At 45.2% G+C, this 23,748-nt stretch overlaps 1 protein-coding gene across 2 annotated transcripts in view; it reads left to right on the top strand.

Moving 5' to 3' along the window:
• The first annotated feature begins 2,765 nt into the window (after positions 1-2,765).
• LOC102392295 (UDP-glucuronosyltransferase 1-6) overlaps positions 2,766-23,748 on the top strand; it is a 143,562-nt gene continuing 122,579 nt past the window's right edge. Inside the window, exon 1 of one of the 2 annotated variants that reach the window (XM_044945320.1) lies at positions 2,766-3,681. In XM_044945320.1, coding sequence (XP_044801255.1) covers positions 2,821-3,681 — 861 coding nt within the window. In that variant the 5' untranslated portion in view covers positions 2,766-2,820. Of the gene's footprint in view, positions 3,682-14,437; positions 15,364-23,748 lie in introns of those variants that run through there. The other variant, XM_025289188.2, reaches the window with a different exon arrangement.

Raw genomic sequence — 23,748 nt, forward strand, 5'->3', positions numbered from 1 at the left:
AGCTCACTAATCTGACTGCTGCCCCTTCTCGCCTCATTAAAGGTGATGTTTCTGTAAAGTGCCAGTGTTGTTCTTTTTCTGAACCTCACCTTCTCTAGTTCCTTTACCTTATAGTTGCCATTCCCTTCTCCAGGGATCTTCCCAACCCAGGGATTGAACCTGGGTCTCACACACTGCCAGCAGATTCTTTATTGTCTGAACCATTGGGGAAGCCCTGATTAATAAACACATGATTATTGATAGCCCAGTAATTAATAAACACTTGATTAAAAGGAGACAACCCCCGGAGTTTACCCAAACTCATGTCCATTGAGTCAGTGATGGCTTCCAATCATCTCATCCTCTGTCGTCCCCTTCTCCTCCTGCCCTCAATCTTTCCCAGCATCAGGGGCTTTTCCATTTTCCAGTGAGTCAGCTCTTCGCATCAGGTGGCCAAAATATTAGAATTTCAGGTTCAACATCAGTCCTTCCAATGAACACCCAGGACTGATTTCCTTTAGGATGGATTAGTTGGATCTCCTTGCAGTCCAAGGGTCTCTCAAGAGTCTTCTCCAACACCACAGTTCAAAAGCATCAATTCTTCGGTGCTCAGCTTTCTTTATAGTCCAATTCTCACATCCATACATGACCACTGAAAAAACCATAGCCTTGACTAGATGTACCTTTGTCGACAAAGTAATGTCTCTGCTTTTGAATATGCTATCTAGGTTGGTCATAACTTTCCTTCCAAGGAGTAAGCGTCTTTTAATTTCATGGCTGCAGTCACCATCTGCAGTGATTTGGGAGCCACCAAAAATAAAGTCAGCCACTGTTTCCACTGTTTCCCCATCTATTTGCCATGAAGTGATGGGACTGGATGCCATGATCTTAGTTTTCTGAATGTTGAGCTTTAAGCCAACTTTTTCACTCTCCTTTTTCACTTTCATCAAGAGGCTCTTTAGTTCTTCTTCACTTTCTGCCATAAGGATGGTGTCATCTGCATATCTGAGGTTATTGATATTTCTCCTGGGAGTCTTGATTCCAGCTTATGCTTCCTCCAGCCCAGCGTTTCTCATGATGTACTCTGCATATAAGTTAAATAAGCAAGGTGACAATATACAGCCTTGACATACTCCTTTTCCTATTTGGAACCAGTCTGTTGTTCTGTATCCAGTTCTAACTGTTGCTTCCTGACCTGCATACAGGTTTCTCAAGAGGCAGGTCAGGTGGTCTGGTATTCCCATCTCCTTCAGAATTTTTCACAGTTTATTGTGATCCACATAGTCAAAGGCTTTGGCATAGTCAATGAAGCAGAAATAGATGTTTTTCTGGAACTCTCTTGCTTCTTAAATGATCCAGTGGATGTTGGCAATTTGATCTCTGGTTCCTCTGCCTTTTTAAAAACCAGTTTGAACATCTGGAATTTCACGGTTCACGTAACGCTGAAGCCTGGCTTGGAGAATTTTGTTTTCTGTTATGGAACATTAATGACCAGAGACGTATCAATGTCAGTTACATAACAAATCACTGGCCACAGGCATTAGTTTCTGCAAAAATGCAGAAATGAGTTCTGCATATGAGTTCTGCAAATGAGTTCTCTATAATGAGTTAAGGGAAGTGTAGGGATGAAGGCGCAAAGGAAAAGCAGCCAAGATATAATAGTTTAACCATAAAACACTCCATGTTCTTCCTCAAGGGGTAGACAGAACATTCTGATACTTATCTCTGAGTTCTGAAGGAGCCAAGGTCCCCACCACGTGGAGTAAGGAATGACCATGTTGACCTCTCCTGACATCAGTCAACTAAGAGTGTTGACCTTGGCTTCAATTCTATGCTAAATTCTCTGCTCGTGCCCCTTTGTGAATATGCATGTACCTTTAGCTTGAAGCTTCCCCAGTTTGGCTGTTGGGGAGACACAGTTTTGGGCAAAATCTCCAGTTTTCTCATTACTTGCTGCAAGTAATAAATCCTTCTTTCTTATGATCTTGGCCTGGTTGTATCTTTTGGCTCAACACTTACCAGGAGGCACACCCAGTTTTACTGGTAATGGTATGCCTTCTTTTCTCATGGATAAATACCTATGAATGATAGGTTATACGGCATTCAATATATTTATCTGCTGGGTTATATGGCGTTCGATGTATTTATCTTTTTAAGAATCTGCCAAACTACTGTATAGTCTCGCCAGCAGTCTATGAGAGGTCCAGCTTTTCCGTGTGTTCACCAACATGCAGTATGGTCAGCATTCATAATTTTAGCCAGACTAATATGTGTATATAAATTTAATTGTGTTTTTAAGTTGATTTCAGTAACATCAGTCATAGTAGAGACTCCTGTCAACCTCAAGTTCACTGCCAGGGAGGAGGTCAGTGGCAAGGGGCTTCAGATCTTTCCTTGGAATCTGGGATGCCAATCACTTTCTGGGCAAAGAATCTTTGGTAATCTGGAGATAAAAATCCAAATTTTCCTTTGGGACAAGTTGCAAAACCAATTTGATTGAAATTTACTTTCCTTTTACCTTTCTGAGTCATCAGATTCCAAAAGCATTGCTTAAGAAGTCTGTTTCTGAAAGGGAATTGCAGGACAATGCTGCTGCCCATGGCAAAGATCAAAAGCTATCTCATCTGGAAAGCATACTACTATCTGTTTCAGCAAATGCTCCACACTCATTATCTTTCTTCTGAGTAAATCATTGGCAATGAATGTCACTTTTTATTTTTTTTAATGAGTGTCTAAATGCACGCCCTCTCTTGAGACGGCTTTTATTCCTGAGCTTCTGCTGCTCACGCTACCTGAGCTTAGAAGCCAGGCAGCTGGATTGGTCTGGGCTGCAGTTATCCGATGGCTCCTGCAATGTTAATGGGCTTCTTTCCTCTGTGTGTGTGTCTGCTGCTGACACCAGGCTTCGCCGAGGCAGGCAAGCTGCTGGTGGTACCCATGGATGGGAGCCACTGGTTTACCATGCGTTCAGTGGTGGAGAAACTCTCCCAAAGGGGGCATGAGGTGGTCCTAGTCATACCAGAGGTGAGTTGGCACCTGAGCAATTCATCCAATATTACGGTAAAGACTTATCATACGGCTTACACTCTGGAGGATTTGAACGTGGAGTTCCGGAAGTTCTCTGATTTTCAGTGGAAAGTTCGGCCACAGAGTCTACTTCCTATGTTAATGGGCTCAGCCAACACAATTTTTGATTACTTTTTTTCACGTTGTAAGAGCTTGTTTGAGGACAAAAAATTAGTAAAATACTTAGAAGAGAGTTCTTTTGATGCAGTGTTTCTAGATCCTTTTGATATGTGTGGTTTGATTATAGCCAAGTATCTCTCACTTCCACCTGTGATCTTCACCAGAGGAGTTTTCTGCCATTATTTTGAAGAAGGCACTCAGAGTCCCATGGCCCTTTCTTATGTTCCGAGAGCTATTTTGGCATTCTCTGATGCCATGACTTTTGAGCAGAGAGTGTGGAATCTTATCCGGTACTTAGAGGAACGTTTATTTTGCCGCTATTTTTACAAAAATGTTGAAGAAATTGCCTCTGAGATTCTCCAGATGCCTGTCACAACGTCTGAGCTCTTCAGTCAAACATCAATTTGGTTGTTACGAAATGACTTTGTTTTGGACTATCCCAGACCAGTGATGCCCAACATGGTCTTCATTGGTGGCATCAACTGTCAGGAGTTGAATCAAAAGCCACTGTCAGAGGTAAGTTACTTCTTTAGCATATTGACAATTAATGTGGCTTTGGACATTTTAAAAAAAGATGCCTTAGTAAACTGGTTTGTCATTTATATCCTTAGCATTTGTAATTTCTTTCCGGTTGAACAAAGTATTTTGTGCCAGTTCATTTAATTGTGCATTATCAAATTTTACAAAGCTCCTTCTTTGCTAAGTACGTGTATATGATTGATGTGATTGTTTATAATTTCTAGGCTGCATTTGTAAATACTGTTTTTGAAAAAAATGCTAAAAAAATCCAGTAAGAAATGAAACTTCCCTTTTGTTGACCCAGTGCTACCCCCTATAGGAAAATGCTTTTAGTAGTTTTGTATGCATCTCTTCCAGTTTTTCTGAAATTATTTTATATAAGTGCATGAATCTCATGTAACTTCTCATAGACATTTATTAAAATACAATATACTATCAGACAGGACATATAATTCCTTATCTTCCTTTTTTCACTTGCCAATTGTGTACATCTTCTCAGTCAGTATATACGCAAATGTGTCATCCTTTTTATTTTTTAATATATTTATTTATTATTTTGCTGCATCGGGTCTTAGCTGCAGCATGTGGTATTTTCAATGCGTCATGCAGGATCTTGAATTACTGCTCAAGGGCTCTCTGTCTGTGGCTCACAGGCTAAGTAGTTGTGGCATGCTGACTTAGTTCCTCTGTATTGTGTGGGATCTTAGTTCCCAAACCAGGGGTGGAACACGCATCCCCTGCATTGAAAGGCAGATTCTTAACCACTGGACCACCAGGGAAGTCCCTGTCACACTCTTTTAAATAGTCGCATAAAATTCTTTACTTTGAATGCATCATAGTTTATTTAGCTAACCAATACTGGTAGATATTGGTGGTTTTCCCCACTTTTTCTTTTATAAGCAAGACTGTATTAAACATCCTTAATTTCTTTACCTGCATATATTTCTGACTTCTTGCTCTTATCTCTGTAAGCCAGAGTCTTTGTTTTCTTGCCTGGGCAGCTTCTGGGATCTTAGTTCCCTGACTAGGGCTCTTGGCAGTAAAAACTCAGTGTCCTAACAACTGGACAGCCAAGGACTTCCTTCTTTGATTATTTATAACTCTTTAAAAATGTAACAACCATTCTTAGTTCATGGGCCATACAAAATCAGGCCACTCAGATTTTTCAGTATCTTTTGAAGTGGGGGACAAGATTGCTGGGCTCCCCAGGGTGAAGTCAGTGGTGAGACAAGTGAGGAAGAAGGCGGGAGTCTAGCAGGAAAATGTGAGTTTTAAATATGTTATAATGCTCTCCTCACCCTCCAAACAACACTGCATCACTTGTTGATAAGAAATATATTAGAGTAAGTAGATGCTACTGGTACAAGGCAAGGTTACTCAGAGTAGGAATCCATTTAAATTTAAAACATTAGGGAGATAACCTGAGTCCTTCTGGTCAGCTATGGGCCCAAACTGCAGGGTTCTGAGAGGCTGGGCCTTTCCCCTTTGCCCAGCTTCTGTGGCAATCCCAGGCACCACCCAGCACCATCTGCACCCTCTATCTGAGGGTGGGGTACTGCACCATCCTGAAACCTTGCCCAGTCCATTGTGGTTCATAGGGCACCCAGAGGGGTGTACGGATATGTAAAGCCATATGGATTTTATATCTACCTATTACAGATAGAGAACTATAAAACATGTTGAACCATATAAGGCTTTATATGTTTGGTTACATATGTCTATACTGGGTTGGCCAAAAGTTCATCTGGGTTTTTCTGTAAAGTCTTTTTCTAAAAAACTCAAAATGAACTTTTTGGCCAACTCAATATATCTATAAAATAAATGGTTTTCTATATCTATTAAGGGATTACATGTATTTGAAAGGTTTCACATATCTGAAAGGCAATATATAGATATTTTAAAATTTATATATTGTAAATTTATTTACATTATATAAATTATATATAATATGGTACATATAAAATTAAAAACATATATTTTTAAGTACAAATATAAAGTAAGCATAATTATCAGAGAGAATTCTGATAGAAGAAGACCCTTTAACCAAGATCCTTGGATATAGCATAACTACAAAAGCAAATTTTCATGAAAAGACTTATGGACATCATGTATTTTTCCTGTGCACTTTGAAATGATTAAGATGGTGAATTTTTTAAAGTGGAAAAAAAATGTCTTTTAACAGTGGATTGGTTTGAATCAGGATACACACGTGTTTCCCACATTGGCTCATTTCTTCTAACTATCTGTACCTGTCCCCTCCCTTTTAGCAACTGCTTGTTGTAGTAACTGGATCAGTGTCCCGTAGAATGTTTCACGTTCTGGTTTGTCTGATGGCTGTCCTGTGGTCGTGATTAACGCGTTCCTGTAAACTGAAATTTAGTGTAGGTTTGATCGATCCCGGTTCCCCTCTTTGGACAAGCACGTGGCATCCGTAGCACTGTGTGGTTGGTATTGCATCACTGCAGATGGCAGCCTACTGCCATCCGACTGCTCTACTGTGAGTGATTTTGACTTTGGTCTGAATGCAGAGTCATGCTCTCCCGTGTCTGCTGTGGCTTTCCAAGGTCCTGAGGGAACTTGGACCAGGTGACAAGTAGGGGATGAAGTTGGACAAGTTTTCACCTCCAATCTTTTGGCTTGAAATTGCGGACCCGAGACATCCTTGGTGCAGTTGACAGAGCTCTGTGTCTTCTAGTCCCTGCCCGCCCTGCCAGCCACACCCTTCTCCTCTTTTATGTTCCAACCCCACTGCCTGCTTCCAGCCTTTCACACTGTTCCACTTTGGCGCCCTCATACCTGCTGTTCCTCTCTCTGGAATCCTCTTTCTCCCATTAACAGCCAGGCTAAATTCTTAGCCTTTTTTTTGTTTGGTTTCAATGATGTTTTTTGGGGGAAACTCTCCATGATCCCCATGTAAAGTCATAGACTCTAGTTATAGGCTCTCATGGGGCCAGATATCACCCTTAAAAAATTGATAATCCAACGGCAATTAATGAGTTTTCTGGCAATCCTGTAGGGTCTGTTACACCTCCCTGTGCTGTAAGCTCCAGGCAGGAACCATATTTGCCTTTCCTGTTGCTATATCTCTAGCATCTGGTCTGGTACCGGGAGCAAATTTGCTGGTTGAATGAAAACACAGTTGGAGTAGAAGGATGTGAAAATGTCCCAAAAAGTTATGTTAAGAGGAAGAAAGTCACTTGTTTCATGTCAGCCTGAGGCTTTTACCACTCCCATTACGAGTACATTGAGCCTTGCAGGACAGGATAAGTGAAAATGCTTGCCTATATCCTAGGTTTCTGTCAAACTGCTTTTCAAAAATGGATATCTATGTACTTCCCTGGTGGTTCAGTGGTTAAGACTCTGAGCTTCCAATGCAGGGGCACAGATTTGATCCCTGGTCCAGGAACTAAGATTCCACATGCTGTGCAGCATAGCCAAAAAAAAAAAACAACACTAAAAAAATTCACATCTACTCTTCTAGGCTTCTCAGTGTTAGGAAAGGGGGCGGAGGAGACTAGTCAAGGGTTATGTGACAAGTGAGAGCTCGCCAGTGGCTGAGAGAACTTTCAGGAACAAGAGGGTTTTCTATGTGGCCTCAAGTAGTTTTCTTTGTGCTGTGTTGACCCCTAAGCTCTACCTTAGAGACCCTTGGCCTTCATAGATGTTTTGGTACATGAAACAGCCTGGCATTTAGAGTTGCTCTGGTCAGGTGAGTGGCACCAAGGAACAGGATCCTATGTCTGATCTGAAATAAAGGAATATCCTGAAGACTTAAGGCAAGTCCAGAAGCTGCAAACTGGAGTCGGGAGGCAGCACTCTGCTTGGGAAGGGCCAGGGGCTCTCAGCAGAAGGCTGAGTGGTTGTTGGACTCAATGCAGATCTCAGCAGAAGGCTGAGTGGTTGTTGGACTCAATGCAGATCTTCAAGAGCATGAGAACCTCAGCTGAGGTCAGCTGATAGATATGTAGGCGTAACTCAAGAGGTCACTCATGATCCCTCTGGTTCCTGAGTCCGAGCTCACCCTGCTCACCACTGCACGATAGGCCAATGAATCCGAGAGATGAGGTTTGCGGCAAGGAAGAGACTTTACTTGGAAAGCCAGCTGGCTGAGAAGATGGCAGACTAGTGCCTCAAAATAACCGTCTTATCAGGGTCTGGATGCTAGTTTCTCTTACAGATCAGAGATGGGGGGAAGGCGAGGAAGCAAAGCAAAAAGGCCATTAATCTTGCAAACATCTCCTAGAATGGCAAGCCTCAGGCAGGGGATGTGTTCATTTCCCCCTTCCTGCCATCCACAGGTGGACAGGGTTCTGAACCAAGGCACTTTAGCTTGACAGTCAGGCAGAGGGGCAGGATTCTCTGAGGCAAGCTATGAAGTATGATTATAATAACAAAAGCAATGAAAAGCAAGTCCAAGAAACAGCTCCAACATGCAGTCGGAACTGACTTCTTCCCTGCAACACTTTCTCCTTTACCGTCTCCTGCCTCCCTCTTCCCTGCAGCACCCTGTTTCTTCCTATCTCTATTACATCCATCTTCTCTACCTCCCTTCCACCCATGTTTTCCTATATCACTTTCTCATCATGAATCCTGCCACACAGCGGGCAACAAGAAAGGGCATCCTAATGTCTGACTCAGACATGGTGCTTTCAGTAAAGAGAGGCAGTGAAGCTTTGCCCAGAGGTACATAGAACAAGAGCTGGGAACACAGAGGATGTGGTTGGAGAGCCCGGGTTCCCCTGGCCCTCTCTCACTACCGTCTTCTCCGTAGCTATAAACCAGTGTTCTTCCCTGCCCTCTGGGTAATGAAGAGCTGCTGCTGAGTATGTGTTGCACCTGCTCAGTCAGTTGTGGTTCCCAGGTGATGCCAGCTGTAAAGAGCCCGCCTGCCAATGCAGGAGATGTAAGAGACATGGGTTCGATCCCTGGGTCGGGAAGATCCCGTGGAGGAGGAAATGGCGACCCACTCCAGTACTCTTGCCTGGGGAATCCCATGGACAGAGCAGCCTGCGGGCTACAGTCCATAGGGTCGCAAAGAGTCAGATACAACAGAATTGACTTAGCACGCACGCACGCACATGGATAAAATAGCACCAGCACACAGAACTCTCTTCCAGACCAAATATGATAATGCATGTAGAGTACCTAGTGTGTGGCAAAGAATTGGTGACAGCTGTAACCCCGAAACTGGGTGATGCTAGGCATTTCCCAGGACAATGATCTCCAACCGTCACAATCTTTGAAACATGATCAGATGCCAATGTTCTCCTCTTGTTGGGAACCATCTGTGAATTATTTAACCCTCATGGCTCTCTAATCTCACAGTGGACATGACATTTGTTGGCTTTTTGGTACTACAGAATAACATGCAGTTGGCACTTTTTTGGTTTCATAAAAGATCCTTCATTGAACAGGTATCTATTGAGAGTCTTCTATGTACCTGGTTAAGAGCTGGGGACGTGGCACCAACAAATGAACATGACTGCCTGCTGGAAGCTGCCGTCCAATGGGGAGCAGGTATTGATCAGTTACAAATGATGAAAAGCATGTGAAGAGCAGAGGGTACAAAGAGAACTGACTCTGGGGGGTCTTGCCAGATGAGTGACCTTAGGAAGAGGTGGGGAGAGATTGTGCCACGCCCTGCAGCCCAAACCCAAATATCATGAGGCATCTCACGCTGAAACCCAGGCACGTTCTTCCCTCTTCACCCATGTCTTTGAGGTCTCCTTACTCTAGCAGATGCAGGAAGTGGAAGTCCAGTTTCCTGTCTCTTCTGAGTAGTCCTCTGTCATGGCTGCTGAGTGACCTGTGCCCCCTCCCCTTCCTCATTACTGCTGGCTCCTGGGGCCACCACCCACACTGATGCCACACATACTCCCCCCACCCCCACCCCAGAAGTCACAGACAAGGTCCCTATGGAAAGATGTGTGCCCACCAGAGACATCAGGCTGGCCTATCCATGGGTGATTCAGACTTGACCCTTTGGGACCTGTTCCAAGACCTGGGCCCACAGCACTCTGACTTTAGGGGTCTCCACCCCACAGCCTAGCAAATGGATTAAATTGCCCCCCTTATCCCGCAGCACATATTCTGTCAATGTCGCTTGATGAGCTGAAACACAGTGGACCAACTGACCTGAGGTTATATTTGTATAGCTTTTTATTAATTTGATTTTGCTCTTTTTAGATTCTGGATTTAGTAAATGTCTTTTTCAGGCCTCAAACACTTGGCAGGACCTTTAAAATCTTGTAGCTCCAACCCCTCTTTATCATGAGCTGCAGGTAATTCAAGGGTCAACCTTTCTAATCATCTTCCTTCTATCATGACATCGCCACCTCCACATACAGAGACCTTTTCACCTCCCCTCTACTCAAAATGCCAGGTGTCCTCCATTTAATTTTAGGGACATCTCAGCTTCCATCCCAGGATCTGCCCCTTCTGCACAGGGATGCTGTACCATGCTGTGCTTAGACGCTCATTTGCGTCCAATATTTGCCACCCTATGGACTGAAGTCCACTGTGGATACATGCCCTAAACTCAGGGGTTGGGTCTTCAGGAGACCCCGAGAAAAGGTTGGCTTTCCACCTTGATACTCAGTGATGCCCCAGGACACAGAGCATCCCACGGGACTACCCAGAGCAGGCCTGACCCTCCAGGGTGGCTCACCAGTCTCCCCTGCTGTGACTAGCAGACACTCTAGATTCTTCTTCCTGTTGTCTTGTTCGTACACATGCACATGCATACACACACATCATTCTTATTAACAGAAACAGTCTTCTCCACACTCCCTTCTTAGTTTGCAAGGCTATCTCTCTGGTGACATTTTACAAAGTGGTGTTCGTTTCTTTCTTTCATCTCCTGTCTCCTTGTATGACCCTTTGGGCCTGCTGGGAATAAGAACACGCCCCATAGCCAAGCCTCCTGTCCAGCAACTCAGAGACCAGAGCAGAGCTCTGCTAGGAAGGGCCCAGAGTGGTCCTCCGAAGGATGGGGACTGGGCTGAGGAGCCTGAGGCTTGCAGGGCATCTTTCTGCGTCCACCTCCACACACTTTCTTCAGTCTTCCTCCCTCTGGAAGCACTGTTCTTGCTTTAGAAAGGTTGACCCTTGAATTACCTTGAATTACCTTGAACCTGCGGGGGTCCTGCCTGCCCTGGAGGGTGGACTCTCACTCACTCTGCTCCCCTTGGGACCATCAGGGTCTCCGTGCCACCTTGATGGACACACACCAGGATGCTCTCCTTTCCTGACTCTGCTCACTGTGAGTGGGAAATCCTGCTGGCACTCTTCTCCCTGGGATGTTGCAATGAATTTGTGATTTGGCTGGGTTCCTGGGACCAGCGTTGCGCTTGCAACAGCCCCTTCCATGCCGTTTCTCGGGCTTCTTCTCTTTTCCTGAGTCCTGGCATGCTTCCTGAGCCCGCGGGGCTAGGTTAGGACAGGCCCTTGCGTGCCAGTTGAGTTGTGCGTGACTAGTCCTGGGTGAGTCTGTTTGAGTTCTGCTAGGAACCACCTCTTGCTTGGAAAGCCTGCCTCTCACACCCGTTATCTCCTGGACTCTCTCTACTCAGCAGTAAATCAGGCAGCGCTAACATGAAAATCAAGAGCCACGTCACATCCTGGACTGATGGATGGGAGGGCTGGAAGTCACTCCCTGGTTTTCTGACTCATACTCCAGGTGTGCTAGCTCCCACGGGGACTTGCACACATGCAGTAGAACACCTAAAGAACATTGACTCTTTTGGGAGAGGAAGCTGGTCAGTGACACTATTATCTGTAATTGTTTAAATCTGTAAACTGTCACTTGCAAAAAAAAAAAAAAAATTTAAATAGTGTCACTCTTCTATTTTTTTGCTTGTTTGTTTTGGGAAATGCAGCTATTTTTCTTTAATATGCTATTTATCCTAACCCACAATGGACTTATTCTTATTATCTTAAATCAGTTAATGAGGAAGCATTTTTTAAAGTGATTTTAATTTCTAAAACAGATCATTTTGTTGTTGTTGTTCAGTCGCCAAGTCCTTTCCAACTCTTTCTGACCCCATGGGCTGTGGCAAGACAGGCTCCTCTGTCCTCCACTGACTCCTGGAGTTTGCTCAGATTCGTGTTTATTGAGTTGGTAATACTAATAGATCACTTGGGTAGACATAACCCCCACGGGATTTCCCAGGTGGCACAGTGGTAAAGAATCTGTCTGCCAATGCAGGAGGTGTGTATTCAATTCCTGGGTCAGGAAGATCCCCTGGAGAAGGAAATGACACCCCACTCCTGTATTCTTGCCTGGGAAATTCCATGGATAGAGCAGACTGGTGGGCTACATACAGTCCATGAGGTCACAAAAGATTTGGATAGAGCTTAGCAACTAAATGACAACAACAATGTCCTTATAAAAAAGGGTAAGTCATCAGAGGTTAGAAGGGAACCTGGAGCAGACCATTCCTGAAAGCCTCCAGAAGAAATCCGCCTGGCCCATGCCTTGATCTCAGGCATTCAGTCTCCAGAACCCTGGTAGTAAATTTCTGCAGTTTAGGCCACCTACTGTGCAGTCTTTGCTTCAGGGACCCTTATTAGTGGGAAATTCCCTAAGCCAATGGGAAATTGTTTTCTAAGCCAAGAAAGTGTTCTGTGGTGTCTGGGGTCCAATGCTAGAGACACATTTTTGTTTCAAATGCTGGCTGGTTGAGTCACCATCAAATCCCTGTCACCTGCTGCTTTCCCTTTGTTTTATATTTCTACATTCTCTCCTCTTTTACATTTTTCCACTTTCTCTCCTGCCTCTTTTATTCCTCCTATCCTCTTTCCATTCGCAGTGCACAACTTAGGACTTTCATTCCTTGAGATTTTATCTTAAAATTAGTTAATTATTAGGCTGCCTTGGGTCTTAGTTACAGAATCCATGATCTTTGTTGCACACACTCTCTAGTTGTGGCATGCAGCCCCAGTTGCTCCGTGGCATGCCATCTGGACAAACCTAGACAGCGTATTAAAAAGCAGAAACATCACTTTGCCGACAAAGATCTGTCTAGCCAAAGCTGTGGTTTTCCTAGTGGTCATGTATAGATGTGAGAGTTGGGCCATAAAGAAGGCTGAGCGCCAAAGAATTGATGCTTTTGAATCGTGGTGCTGGAGAAGACTCTTGAGAGTCCCTTGGATTGCAAGGAGATCAAACCAGTCAATTCTAAAGAAAATCAGTCCTGAATATTCACTGGAAGGACTGATGCTGAAGCTCCAGTACTTTGGTCCCCTGATGGAAAGAGCCAACTCATTGGAAAAGACCCTGATGCAGGGAAAGATTGAAGGCAGAAGAAGAGGGCAGCAGAGGATGAGATGGTTGGATGGCATCACCGACTCAATGGACATGAATTTTAGCAAGCTCTGGGAGATAGTAGAGGACAGAGGAGCCTGATGTGCTACAGTCCGTGAAGTCACAAAGGGTAGGACAAAACTTAGCAACTGAGCAGCAATAACAACAAAGTTATTTGGGATCCTAGTTCCCAGACCAGGGCTCAGGCCCGCATCCCTGCATTGCCAGGCAGACTCCCAACCCCTGGACCACTAGGGAAGTCCCCCTTGAGACAATCTGAGGATTTGCTTTTGCCCAGCAGAGGGCTTTTCAGTTCATCCACACAGAACCCGGCTGCCTGATCAGAGCCAGAGGAAGCCCCTCTGAGGGACCTGCCCTGGTGCCCACACTCTCGGATTAGCGGATTAACTCACTAATTCTAGATGGAACACTCTGTGGCAGATGCGGTAATTCAGGTGCAGAGCAGTGGGTTGTGCTGCTGGGGTGGGGAGAGGGTGAGGAAGGGGAGGCTACAGACTTTAGAATTTCTGTTCTTAACCACAGTCTGAGTGGATGTTGTGGTCTTTGAGCACATATCTGTTGGGATTACTTTTAAAAATAATTTAATTTATTTATTTTTGGCTGTGCTGCTGTGTTCGTTGCTGCGGGGCTTTTTATCTCTAGTTGTGGCAGGCGGGGGTTACTCTCTAGTGTTCTGCCGGCTTCTCATCATGGAGGTTTCTCTTGTTGCAGAGTGTGGGCTCTAGGGCAGGAAGGCTTCAGTAGTTGTGGGATGTGGGATCTTCCCGGGCCAGGGATCAAACCCCGGTCTCCTGTATTGGCAGGTGGATGCTTGACTATGGAGCCACCAGGAAAGCCCCTTGTTGGGATTCTTTTTGTCTTCTGGTATAACAGAGAGCCCCCAGGCGCAGTGGTGAGACCAGGAGAAGTGGGGTGGGAGGAAGGTCAGACTCTCTGCTAGGGTAGCTTTCTGCATCCCCCCTTGAATCCAGCCATCACTGTGGTAACCAGGTAACCAGGATTTGGAGTGACCAGCTCTGCTGTGTTGTTCAGATGTCTGAACTTGGCATCTGTTCACCTTGCATTTGGGAATGAGAAAGGTTGACAAGTGGGGAAGCCTTGATAGATATTTGTCCATGGACATGGTCACGGATGCTGCAGAATCCGGAGTGTGGACTGCTCAGGATGGAGGGCTGAAACCAGCCCCCGGAACCTTCCGAGATGTCCCCCAGTGGGAGTGGGACAGACCCATTATTGGGGATGCAGAGAAAAACAAAAATAAATCGAGAGGCTCAGATGAACGCTGGTAAGGGGCCTGGTCTTTGCAAGTTAGCCATGTGCTTGAAAGTGGTTAAACATTAATTTAGATTCCTTCATGTAATAGGGCGGTTCAGGGCAAGGAGAGGTAGGCTGGGTCTGTGAAGGGCAGGGATTTGTTGAAGGAAAAAAAAAAATTCTCCCAGAGCTTGGCAGTTTGGAGCCTGTAAATTATTCTTGTTGCTACCTGCCAATTCTCCTGCAGCATGGCTTGCCTTCTTTGGAGAGTTTCCGTGGCGGTTTTCTTCTTAGCACTTTGGGGCTTCACCCTGGGGGACAGGCTGCTGGTGGTCCCTCAGGATGGAAGCCACTGGCTCAGCATGAAGGACATCGTTGAGCATCTCAGCGAGAAAGGGCATGAGATCATGGTGGTGGTGCCTGAAGTCAACCTGCTCCTCCAAGAGTCCAAGCACTACACAAGGAAAATCCACCCAGTGCCCTACGACCAGGAGGAGCTGCAAGCCCGTTACCGCTCCTTCGGGAGACACCACTTTTCTCCACGCTGGTTGGTGACTGCCCCTATGGTGGAGTATAGGAACAACATGATTGTCATCAATATGTACTTTCTCAACTGCCAGAGTCTCCTGAGGCACTCGGACACCCTGCGCTTCCTCCGGGAGAGCAAGTTCGATGCCCTGTTCACAGACCCGGCCTTACCTTGCGGGGTGATCCTGGCCGAGTACCTGAACCTGCCCTCTGTGTATCTCTTCAGGGGCTTCCCCTGTGCCCTGGAGAACACATTCACCAGGACTCCAAGCCCCTTGTCCTATGTCCCCAGGTACTACACTCAGTTCTCAGACCACATGACCTTCCTCCAAAGGGTGGGCAATTTCCTGGTGAACTACCTGGAGAACATTCTGCTCTACGCGCTGTATTCCAAGTACGAAGACCTGGCGGGGGAAGTCCTTGGGAGACAGGTGCACTTGCCGGCCTTGTTTCGGAAGGCCTCCATTTGGCTGTTAAGATACGACTTTGTGTTCGAGTATCCCAGACCAGTCATGCCCAACATGGTCCTCATCGGAGGGTCCAGCTGCAAGAAACAGGGCGTCCTGTCTCAGGTGAGTGGCTGGCTTTCTTTCAGGTGGCCCTGTGTCTTCCTGGGGAGACGTGGTTCTTTTGTGTTCTGTCTTCCCTCGAGCATTTGGCTCCAGGGAGTGCTGCCTGAGGAGGAGAGGACAGGCTGAGGTTTTGAATGATGCTGTGGCCTGGAAGGAACACAGGGGTGGTTCATGGCAACAGCAGGATATATCTTGAGCAAGGTTATCTGGGGGCACTCACAGAATCCTCGAATGAGCCTGAGAAGTTTCCAGTCCAAATCCTCTGCTTGTCTGTTGAGGGAACAGGTGAAGCTGGATCAAGAGGACACAGAGCTAAGAGGCTTGTTTGTTGCTGTTGTTTAGTTGGTAAGTCATGTCTGACTCTTTGCCACCCCATGGTCTGTAACTTGCTGGGCTCCTCTGTCCATGCTGGCCCAGGTTCGAATACCTTCTTCCTGTGGCTAAGTCCCTTTGCTGTCCGCCTGAAACTACCACAACATTTTAAATTGGCTATACGGACATTTAAAATAAAAAGTAAAAAAAAAAGAAGTACATTCTCCCATCTCTGTGCACTGTCTTTTCCCTGGACCCTAAACCAGGAGTCAGCACAGGATAGCTACTGGACAGAATCTGCCCAGAGCTAAGAATGGTTCTACATTTTTTTTCTGAAGGCATGTTATAAACCACAACAAAGAGTGTGTGACAGCAATGTGTGGGCTATGCTGAGCCTGCATATTTACTATCTGACTCTTTACAGAAAAGGTGTGTTGACCTCTGACCTAAGGCAAGTGTCCCTAGATGCCCTCTTGACGTGTGTGGAAGAGGGCCCAGAGCTACTTTAGAAAATAAAAACGTGAGTTTCGTGAGATTGTTTGGTTTTGCTTTAATATTTACAACTTTGAAAGACTTCCAATCACTTGTTCACACCGGAATTCTCTTTTAAAATGATTTTTTTTTTCCTCAGAAAGAAACCCTGAAATAAATCCCAAAGGCCCTCACCACCCTTCTTGAACATCTGCTGATTACTTTAACACGCTAGACGGTTGGCAGCAGCTATGGGAACAGGGCAGGGGCTGATGAGCTTAACTAGACTCGTTTCAGGAAGCACAGAGCATGAACTAGAAATTCTGGGTTCTAAGAAATTTTAATTAAGACATTAATAAGCAAAAATGTATGAAGAAACGTTTGGCATAAGAAGGGAAGAAAATAGCATTTTTGTTACCTTGATACCTATCATTTTATTTTTTGAAAAAAAAAAAAAAAAAAAAAAAGAGTTGTATTTAGATATTGAAAAACCAGATTACAGTGGATGTACTTTCTGAGCCCCGTGAATCTTTACCTGGTGCTTGACTTACATTTATGTGTGAATTGCAATCCCATTTAATAATAGAGAATATTCTGTACTACAATACATAATTATCAACTTATATTTGTAAATTACTGGAGGTTCAGTTCAGTTCAGCTCAGTTCAGTTGCTCAGTTGTGTCTGACTCTTTGGGACCCCATGGATTGCAGCACTCCAGGTCTCCCTGTCCATTGCCAACTCCCGGAGATTACTCAACTCATGTCCATTAAGTGGGTGATGCCATACAACCATCTCATCCTCTGTTATCCCCTTCTCCTCCTGCCTTCAATCTTTCCCAGCATCAGGGTCTTTTCCAATTAGTCAGATATCGAATCAGGTGGCCAGAGTCTTGGAGTTTCAGCTTCAGCATCAGTGAAGCTGATTCATTCACCTTCCATGAATGATCCATTCATTCATTCACCTTCCAGTGAATATTCAGGACTGATCTCCTTTAGGATGGACTGGTTGGAACTCCTTGTTGTCCAAGAGACTCTCAAGAGTCTTTGTCAACACCACAGTTCAAAGCATCAATTCTTCAGTGCTCAGCTTTCTTTATAGTCCAACTCTCACATCCATATATGACCACTGGAAAAACCATAGTTTTGACTAGACAGACCTTTGTTGGCCAAGTAATGTCTCTGCTTTGTAATAAACTGTCTAGGTTGGTCATAACTTTTCTTCCAAGGAGCAAGCGTCTTTTCATTTCAAGGCTGAAATCACTACCTGCAATGATATTGGAGCCCAGAAAAATAAAGCCTGTCACTGTTTTCCCATCTATTTGCCATGAACTGATGGGACCGGATGCCATGATCTTAGTTTTCTGAATGTTGAGCTTTAAGCCAACTTTTTTTACTCTCCTCTTTCACTTTCATCAAGAGGCTCTTTAGTTCTTCACTTTCTGCCATAAGGGTGGTGTCATCTGCATATCTTAGGTTATTGATATTTCTCCCAGCAATCTAGATTCCAGTTTGTGCTTCATCCAGCCCAGCGTTTCTCATGATGTCCTCTGCATATAAGTTAAATGAGCAGGGTGACAATATACAGCCTTGACGTACTCCTTTTCCTATTTGGAACCAGTCTGTTGTTCCAGGTCCAGTTCTAAACGTTGCTTCCTGACCTTCATACAGGTTTCTCAAGAGGCAGGTCAGGTGGTCTGGTATTCCCATCTCTTTCAGAATTTTCCACAGTTTACTGTGATCAACAGAGTCAAAGATGTGAAGATGGGCTCAATAAAGGACAGAAATGGTATGGACCTAATAGAAGCGGGTCTTCTGTTTTTGGCTCCAAAATCACTGCAGATGGTGACTGCAGCCATGAAATTAAAAGACACTTACTCCTTGGAAGGAAAGTTATGACCAACCTAGAGAGCATGTTAAAAAGCAGAGACATTACTTTGCCAACAAAGATCCGTCCAGTCAAGGCTATGGTTTTTCCAATGGTCACGTATGGATGTGAGAGTTGGACTATAAAGAAAGCTTAGCACCGAAGAATTGATGTTTTTGAACTGTGGTGTTGGATAAGACTTTTGAGAGTCCCTTGGACTGCAAGGAGATCCAACTAGTCCATGCTAAAGGAGATTAGTCCTGGGTGTTCATTGGAAGGACTGATATTGAAGCTGAAACTCCAATACTTTGGCCACCTGATGTGAAGAGCTGACTCATTGGAAAAGACCCTGATGCTGGGAAAGATTGAGGGCAGGAGAAGGGGACGACAGAGGGTGAGATGGTTGGATGGCATCACCGACTTGATGGACATGGGTTTGGGTGGACCCCGGGAGTTGGTAATGGACAGGGAGGCCTGGCGCACTGTGGTTCATGGGGTCACAGAGAGTCGGACTGAGTAACTGAACTGAACTGAACAGAACACAGTCAAAGGCTTTGGCATAGTCAATAAAGCAGAAGTAGATGTTTTTCTGGAACTTTCTTGCCTTTTTGATGATCCAACAGATGTTGGCAATTTAATCTCTGGTTCCTCTGCCTTTTCTAAATCCAGCTTGAATTACATCTGGAAGTTCACCATTCTCATACTGTTGAACCCTGGCTTGGAGAATTTTGAGGATTATTTTATTAGCGTGTGAGATGAGTGCAATTGTGTGGTAGTTTAAACATTCTTTGGCATTGCCTTCCTTTTGAATTGTAATGAAAACTGACCTTTTCCAGTCCTGTGGCCACTGCTGAGTTTTCCAAATTTGCTGGCATATTGAGTGCAGCACTTTCGCAGCATCATCTTTCAGGATTTGAAATAGCTCAACTGGAGTTCCATCACCTCCACCAGCTTTGTTTGTAGTGATGCTTCCTAAGGCCCACTGAACTTCACATTCCAGGATGTCTGGCTCTAGGTCAGTGATCACACCATGGTGATTATCTGGGTCGAGAAGATCTTTTTTGTATAGTTCTTCTGTGTATTCTTGCCACCTCTTCTTAATATCTTCAGCTTCTGTTAGATCCATACCATTACTGTCCTTTATTGTGCCCAGAAATCAAAATGGAGTTTCTTTTGACAAATGATCAAACCATTTCAACGCCATAGAAAAATGTGCACTTTGGAGTGTTGTTTTGGAAGTCTGTAGCGCTGGTGGCCACACGACCTTGTGAATGTACTTAATTGCAGAGAACTGTTTTCTTTAAATGGTTAGTTTTGTTAGGTGACTTCATCTAAATAAATTATTTAAAAAAGAAGGTACGTATAGATCAGAAAGAATAAAGGCCTGATTTATAGCTAAAAAGAAATTTAAAAACTCTATGATTTTCCTGGTGGTCCTGTGGTTAAGAATCTGCCTTGCAATGCAGGGGACACGGGTTTGATCCCCAGTCGGGGAAGGTTCCACATGCCATGGGGCGACTAAGCCCGTGTGCTTCAACTATGGAGCCCACTGTCTCTAGTGCCGTGCTCTGCAACAGGAGAGGTCACTGTGACGAGAAGCTCACGCACAGCAACTAGCGAGTAGCCCCCACTCTCTGCAACTAAAGAAAGCCTGTTCACAGAATTGAAGACCTAGTACAGCCAGAAGTAATAAATAAATACAAAATATTAAAAAAAATACCCAAACTCTCCTTAGCAGGCGAGTAATGTGATCAAACAATACAAAAATACCACACAAATGGCCAATAAAATTTTGAAAACACACTTGACTTCAGAAATAATGCAAGAATTCAAATGAATAAATAACTACATTACACTTGCTTATCAAATCAGCAAGCATGTTTTATAGGTAACTGTTGGCCTAGCTGAAAATAAATACTCCTGTATTGCTTTCAAAAAGGGGCCAAGTCTTTTGCAAACCGGAGCCGGCTGATCATTCCTTGCATAAAGCTACAATTCATGATCTAGGAAAGGGCTCAGGGTAACTGGGGGGCCCCAGGCTCGAGACATGAGAGAGCAGGGGATTCCCCTCCCCAGTTGCCCACGTTGGTGTGACTCTGACCACAGCCGCTAGGGCCTCCTCTGACCTCCGAGGGCTTCCCCTTTGTTTCTGCCAAGATGCTTTGGAGAAGCCTGCGGTCATCTGGCAGGTGGTTCCCGTGGAGAAGCCCTCAGAGCCTGGGCAAGGGGGCAGCCCCACGTGTTCTGAAGCCATGTGTCATGTCCCTGCCCAGGGCCTCAGCTCCACCCTTGTGCACCTCGACACCTGGCCCCAGAGTAGTTCTGCTGCAGGAACATTTCCTCGGGTGCCTTCCCCTCTGCACACGGGGATTCTGATCCCGACCACTTTCTGGAACACTCTCTCTGTTGTTCCTTCATGCTTCTTAGCTGAGACCAGTCTATCCCATGGCTAACGTCTTTTCCTTTTGGGAGGTTCAGGTCAAATGTCTCCATCTTAGAGAAGACTTTAGCCTTACATTTCATTATTAGAAGGGCCATGGGAGGGACTTCCCTTGGTGGTCCAGTGGGTAAGACTCTGCACTCCCGGTGTGATGCAGGAGTTGTGGGTACAATCCCTGGCCAGGGAACTAGATCCCATATGCATGCTGAAACTAAGATCCCACGCAACCAAAATAAATAAAAGCCACCGACGTGTTTTCTTAGAACAAAGGAGAGCAATCCTAGTGTCTTCCACTTGCAATTCAGAGAGATGCTGAGAGCTGGGAAAAGTGAAAGTTGCTCAGTCATGTCTGACTCTTTGCTACCTTATGGACTATATAGTCCATGGAATTCTCCAGGCTGGAATACTGGAGTGGGTAACCTTTCCCTTCTCCAGGGAAGGACAGGAAAGGAGCTTGGAAAGGACAGGTTTCTATTCGTATTTGGTTGTACAGATCATGGAGGCAAGCCCTGGCCAGATCTCAGGCTCTGGGCTCAACACATCTTCTCTGTCCACCTTGCTCATCATGGGGGAAGGAGGGAAGGAACGCTTGGCTCTGGCCCATCATTAGGGAGGGGAGGGCCCAGTCTGCCCTCCCCCACTGGCACCAAGCATTCCTCCCTAGTCCCCATGACCTCAGTAAGGCAAGAGCTGTAAGACTGGGATTTGAACAGGCTGTGTGGTAGAGGCAAGTGGCTTACCTCTGGGTGTTCATATCTCCATCTGTGAAATGGGAACAGTCAGGTAGCCATGGGGTTGAGTGGGTGAGACTCAGTTCGTGGGAGAATCTAGAAACCAGTCAATGCAACTCAAATATGAGAGAGTGACTTTAGGCTGGAATAACAGGAAGGGGGCCAGAGACAGGAGGTCATCCAACTCGTAAAAAGGAAAATGGATGCCTTGAGGAGAGCTGAGGGAGCTGCCCAAGGCAGCAGGCTGCAGCCGAGGGCAGAGGTGGGATGAGAACCCACTTCTTGGCTTCTCCTACCCTGAGGTCCAGCCCTCTTTTTTTCTAACTAGGCAAGAGTTGGAAAGGCTCAGCCTCATGGAGGAAAGAAAGTAACCAAAGGACAAATCGGTGGATCTGGCCAGCTTTCTCCTGGTCTTGTGGCCATGAACTTTGGCTTCCCCAGTTGAAATGGGCCCACCAGGCCTGCCTCACCCCCTCACAGGGTTATTTGAGGGTTGGTCGAATGGGCAGTACGTTACAGCACTTTGTAGATCACCAAAGGAAGCTATGGCCCCCATCCCTGCCTTCCCAGGCCCTTGACTCAATGCAGGCTGAAACTTTCACTCCAACCAGGGATTGAACCTGTGCCTCCCTGGCAGTGGAAGTGCCAAGTCTTCATCACTGGACTGCCAGGGAAGTCCCTCTTGCCACATTTTTTGGAGAGCATTTCCCCCCCAGAAAACCAGATTCCAATTTCTCTTGGACTAGTTTTCTGTTCCTAAATTTTCTCCTCTTGTGTTTTGGAGTCATTTAGATAGTGGTTCTCAAACAGGGGTGATTTTGTCCCCCAGGGAGCAGTGTCTGGAGGCATTCTGTAGGGTCATAATTGGGGAATAATATAGGCTTCCCTAATGGCTCAGTGGGTAAAGAATCCACCTACGGTGCAGGAGACACAGGAGATGAGGGTTCAGTCCCTGGGTTGGGAAGATGCCCTGGAGAAGGAAATGGCAACCCACTCCAGTATTCTCACCTGGAGAATCCCATGGACAGAGGAGCCTGGTGGGCTACAGTCCATGGGGGCGCAGAGTTGGACATGACTGAGCAACTAAACCACCGCCATCGTCATCTGCTAGGAAAAGGCCAGGGTTGCTGTTAAAAATCCCACAAAGCACAAGAAGTATACCCATCCACCCTCTCCCAACAAAGAATCATCTGAGCCCAGAACAGTATAAGTGCTGAAGCTGAGAGACACTGATCTGAACAAATTCCAAGTGAGCATCAGTGACTTCTTCCCACAGGACCCCCAGCTAGGTGGTGAGGGGGTGGCAAAGGTGCTCTGCTCACCCTCTGAACTCATCTTGTCTCTTGACAGGGGTCTCTACAAGTAATACTCACTTGGGCTTGCAGGTTGAACTGAGGATTAACTTTTAGGCAAGTCAAGGGAACAAAAACTCCAAAATGCCAAGTCATTCTTAACAGGCGATTTTAAAAATCTAAGACTTGAGCCAATGTCTACAGTGCCTTCAGCAGGTTGGTTCTCTTTCAAAATTCTGTGTTTATCTTTAGGACTAGTTATCTCAGAGATTAACAGACATGCAGTAATTTTGACATCACTGTTTATGTTAATAAGTAATTTCTAAGGAGTTGCTAAGTACTAGAATGAGTCAGGGTTAAAAAAGAAAGCATTCAGTGGGAATGTCTGAAATATAAGAAACTTGGTTGGCTAGTAATTTAGATAATTCTAGGAGAAAGATAAAGTGGGTTTAAAAAAGAAAGGTTACTGAGTTATAATTTATAAGCCATACAGTGTGAAAGTTGCTCAGTTGTGTCCAACTCCTTGCGACCCCATGGACTATACAGTACATGGAATTCTCCAGGCCAGAATACTGGGATGGGCAGCCTTTCCCTTCTCCAGGAGATCTTCCCAACCCAGGGATCGAATCCAGGTCTCCCGTATTATAGGCAGATTCTTTACCAGCTGAGCCACCAGGGAAGCCCTAAGCCATACAAGTCCTCATTAAAATTTACAATTTGATGGGTTTGGAGTACATTCGTAGATTTGTGCAACCATCAGCCCAGCTAATCTTAGAATGTTTTCAATCACCCTCAGAATAAAGCCTTTTTTTTTTTTTGATGTGAACCATTTTTAAAGTCTTTATACAACTTGTTATGATGTCGTTTCTATTTTATGTTTGGGTTTTTTGGCTGCAAGACATATGGGATCTTAGCTCCTCAACCAGGAATTGAACCAGCTCCCCTTTGCATCGGACAGTGAAGTCTTAACAAGTGGACCTCCAAGAAGTCCTCAGAATACTCTTTAGCATCAACAGCCATTCCTCAATCTCCCCTCTCCTTAGCCCTTGGCAACCCTCCTTTTCTGTCTCCATGGATTTGTTTATTCTGATCATTTAATACAAACGGAATATGTAATATGATTATGTGGTTGATTTTTTTTTCACACAGCGCATCCTCCAGGTCCATCCATGCTGTAGCATTACTTCTTACTGCGGAATAATATTTTGTTCTGGGGCTTCTCTGGTGGGTCAGATGGTAAAGAATCTGCAATGCAGGAGGCTTGGGTTGGACCCT

The sequence above is a fragment of the Bubalus bubalis genome, chromosome 6, assembly GCF_019923935.1.
Source record: "Bubalus bubalis isolate 160015118507 breed Murrah chromosome 6, NDDB_SH_1, whole genome shotgun sequence".
Taxonomy (NCBI): domain Eukaryota; kingdom Metazoa; phylum Chordata; class Mammalia; order Artiodactyla; family Bovidae; genus Bubalus; species Bubalus bubalis.